We start from the raw sequence: 4,028 nt of genomic DNA, 5'->3' as shown, positions 1-4,028 counted from the left end.
GTAAGTTTTCTGAGATGTTTGAGATCCGGACATTTGAGCAACAACACTCATGCTCAGTTTTGTCGAGGCCCAATAAAAAAATGCAAACACCAGCATGGGTTATTGGGCAGTGCGTGAAGAGCAAGTACATGGACCATCATCCAGCTTCCAAAATATTCATCAAGGTTTACTTAGCGAAACGGGAGGTACTTCGCGAATCGGGAGACACTTAGCGAATCGAAGAGTACTAACTTGGCGAAACGAAGAGTCAATTCGAGGTTATCTTTTTTGTACGTTGAAGGGTCAATTCAAGGGTTACACTTGTTTTTTACGTTGAAGGTTTTCTGCAATTCAAGTTCAAAATAATTTATCATCCAACTTCCAAAATATTCATCAAGGTTTACAATACATCAAAATAAGTTATCCAATTTATACAAAATAATGTTTACACTAAGGTTCCATAATCTGATGGAATAACCTGACCGCCATCTTCTGCCTAAAAAACCCCCATGTTTTCTGAGGTCACATTGTGGACGGCTTGATTAGCGGTCAAGTGTTCCATATACATTAGCGTGAAGACCCCACAGTCCCCGCTCTCTGTTGCCCGTGGGACTTCTTCAACCATAGCTGCAGCGGTTTTCACTTTGGGGTGTGGTAACCGTTTGTAAGTCATTGGTTGGATGGGGCCTTCGAAGTTGAATTTAGGATACCTTACCCTCTCACCAGGAGTGATTGTCTTTGCGAATATATGTGGAATCATGTCGCATAAGGGTTTCAAATAAGGATCCAGATTCTTATAAAGATAGGCATCACAGTCGTACACGTCAATACGGTACTTTTGAAGACGTGCTACACACAAAATCCAGTGTTTCTGGTTAATATTCATAGGCATGTAGACATCGTCAATTGTTGACCATTCTGGCATATATCTATGTGGTGATGCCATGTAATAGTCTTTGAATTCGGCAACTGGATAGTTAGCAGGATCCTTAATAAAAGTCCTGTGCTCTCGCCTGATTCTGTCCGCCAATAAGCAATCCCCAATTGCCACATGTGAATTTTTATATGTCTTGGGATAGTAGGAAATCCTTTTCTGCAAAAGATGGCAGAATGCATCGATTTCCTGCACAATGGGAGCATACAACATACATTTAGTATATATCAAACAACATTGACTAAGTACTTAGCGAAACGAAGAGTACTTGGCGAAACGAGAGGTACTTAGCGAATCGACAAGTACTTGGCGAAACGAGATGTACTTAGCGAAACGAAGAGTACTTGGCGAAACGAGATGTACTTAGCGAATCGACAAGTACTTGGCAAAACAATGAGTATTAATGAATAATGAATTGATTTGCACGACTTACAGTGTCTTCAAGCCATGTCAACCTTGTTAAAACTCTAACAAACACATCCTTCTTTGCTTGGCAAGTATGTACATCCGTTGTCAAATTATCGGTTTCTGGATCATCCAACCACGCCTTTACTTTATCCAGCAGTTCATCTTCAAATTTTTGAAGGTGATTCACTTTCATTGGATCCTTTGTCTTGGGCATTTTTGACAAGGAAGGGTTGGTGTACGAGTCATCTTTTTTCGGCTTCCTCACTCTCCTCCCATAATTTCCTTTAGGAGGAGTATTGTATAACTGGAAATCATCATTGTCATCATTGTCATCTCCTCCTATAACTTCCTCATTTGTCTGTGCCTTCACATCCACACTCTTCTCATCCTTCACCTTCAGTTTCAGATCAACCTCCACATCATCCACCTTAGCCACACCATCCAGCTTCTCACCGTCCTCCACTTTAGCCTCATCCTCCATCTTTACGTCCTCCACCTTCGCATCGTTCTCTTTTCGTTCATCCTCCACCTTCTCACCGTCCTCCACCTTAGCCTCATCCATCTTCTCATCATCATCCACCTTCTCATCGTTCTCCACCTTAGCCTCATCCATCTTCTCATCATCATCCACCTTCTCATCGTTCTCCACCTTCTGTTCGTCCTCCACCTTCTCATTGTCCTCCTTTACATCGTCTTTCTTCCCATCATTCACCTTCTCATCATCCCCCATAGTATCCTGCATCGCTATCATCTCCTACAAAATAGGCAAAATTCTGGTCAGTACAAACTTAGCGAATCGACAAGTACTAACTTAGCGAAACGACAAGTACTTAGCGAATCGAAGAGTACTAACTTAGCGAAACGACAAGTACTTGGCGAAACGATAAGTACTAACTTAGCGAAACGACAAGTACTTGGCGAAACGACAAGTACTAACTTAGCGAAACGACAAGTACTAACTTAGCGAATCGACAAGTACTTGGCGAAACGATAAATACTAACTTAGCGAAACGACAAGTACTTGGCGAAACGACAAGTACTAACTTAGCGAAACGACAAGTACGCAGAATACCTCTTTCTTTTCCTCCTCCTGTTCAACCTTACTCTTCTCAACTTCGACATCCTTCTTAGAATCCATAACCTGCAAAATAGGTACTGGTCAGATCAGATATGTACTTAGCGAAATGAAATGTAAAGTGCAAAATTCAATATCTCCATACCTCAGTAGTCTTTTCCTCTTCGACCTTCACAGCCTTCTTAAAATCCTTCTTCTTACTCTTCTTCTTCTTTATATTCTCCTCCATATCATCTAATCTGGTTAATAATATGGACATCCTTTTGTTAGATTTATCTAACAACTGTCTGGACATATTAAAAACCATCTTCTTGAACGACTCAAGGTGAGTTTCTTGAGTTTGTTGGATTGTGATTTTTAGCTCTTTGATGAGCTCTGTTTTAAGCTTTTTCATCTCCTCTTTCATCTCTATTTTCAGCTCCTCCTTCATCTCATTAAATTCACATCCAACAGAAGGTGTTGGAGCCCGAGGAGAAGGTGTGTCAGCCCGAGGACTTGAGGTCGCGGAGGGGGGAGTAAGAATGCGGGCCGGAATCGATTCATAAGCAAGCTTCTTCTTCAAGTTGGCTGCTTCTTTAAGAGTAGCATCATCCTTTCTCTTCCTCGTGGCAGGTTTGGGGGGGATTCGGAGTAACTTCTTCATGTTCACTTTCTTCATCTTCATCTTCATCAAAATCATCTTTTATTACCTTCCCATCAGTAAATTCCTCAAAAAAATAATCAGTTGTCTCGTCGATTTGCTCAAATACATCACCACTGTATAACCTCTTCTCCATGGAGGACTCTTCAATCTCAGTCACATTCGTGGTCTCTAGGGCAGTCTTTACCTCGATCGATGTGTTTTTTCCTGTTGAAATGATAGAGTAACAACCTTGGGCGTAGAGGGTCATTAATCTGATTCCTTCTGGCGAATTTAGGGATAAAGTTTTCGATGACCTCATACGTCCACACTTGAAGTGCCAATGCGAACCCATAGATGTTATATGCAAAAGGAGCATAAGGATCTTCAGCCTTCTCCTTCTTGTCAAAATATGAGGTACTGAGATGTTTCATGTTCTTGTTTAAACCCTTGAGGGTGGCTCTGAAGGTGACCTTCCCCCATGGATATTGGAGGAAAGTGTCCTTGTCTTCCACCATGTTGAGTATTTTTGGAAATATAACTCTTTTTGGGTCAAATGTGAATAGGTACTGGCAAATCAGGCATACCAGCCCCATCTTGAATGCATCTTCCTTGTCTTTGCATTTGAAAAAAGCTTTCTCGAAGTCGCACATTTTCACACTCATGCTCCCTTTAAAGTATTTCACCGAGAGAGAAAGAAATTTAAAGAAATGAAAATATTTGAGTATTTATACAAACCCTGATCCACTTAGCGAAACGCTAAGTGACTTAGCGTTTCGCGACAAGGGCAAAATCGTATAAAAAAAATTAGAGCACCACGAGCGCAAATAAAATAATAAATTACCATCAGATTAAATAACCTCATCTTTGAGATATTTGATCAAATTTCCCAACTAATGAACCTCAAATTTTTATAACGAATTTTTAACAACCTTACCCTCTAAACTTAACCTTAAATTTTAAACCCTAAATCTTAAACCTTAAATCCTAAATCTTAAACTCTAATTCATAAA

The 4,028-nt window shown here is 40.4% G+C and overlaps 1 protein-coding gene across 1 annotated transcript; it reads right to left on the bottom strand.

Annotated features, from left to right (window-relative positions):
• Window positions 1–475: 475 nt before the first annotated feature.
• On the bottom strand, window positions 476–3,075 carry LOC124913817 (repetitive organellar protein-like). Its single transcript, XM_047454237.1, has 4 exons — window positions 2,701–3,075; window positions 2,394–2,462; window positions 1,347–2,075; window positions 476–1,102 (listed from the first exon to the last, which is right to left on the bottom strand). The coding sequence occupies exons 1-4, from the start codon at window positions 3,073–3,075 to the stop codon at window positions 476–478; spliced, it is 1,800 nt and encodes a 599-aa protein (XP_047310193.1).
• Between the last annotated feature and the right edge of the window lie 953 nt (window positions 3,076–4,028).

This window comes from Impatiens glandulifera, chromosome 1, assembly GCF_907164915.1.
Source record: "Impatiens glandulifera chromosome 1, dImpGla2.1, whole genome shotgun sequence".
Classification (NCBI taxonomy): domain Eukaryota; kingdom Viridiplantae; phylum Streptophyta; class Magnoliopsida; order Ericales; family Balsaminaceae; genus Impatiens; species Impatiens glandulifera.
The sequence above is the reverse complement of the archived record's forward strand: the minus strand, read 5'-3'. Positions and strand labels throughout refer to the sequence as shown.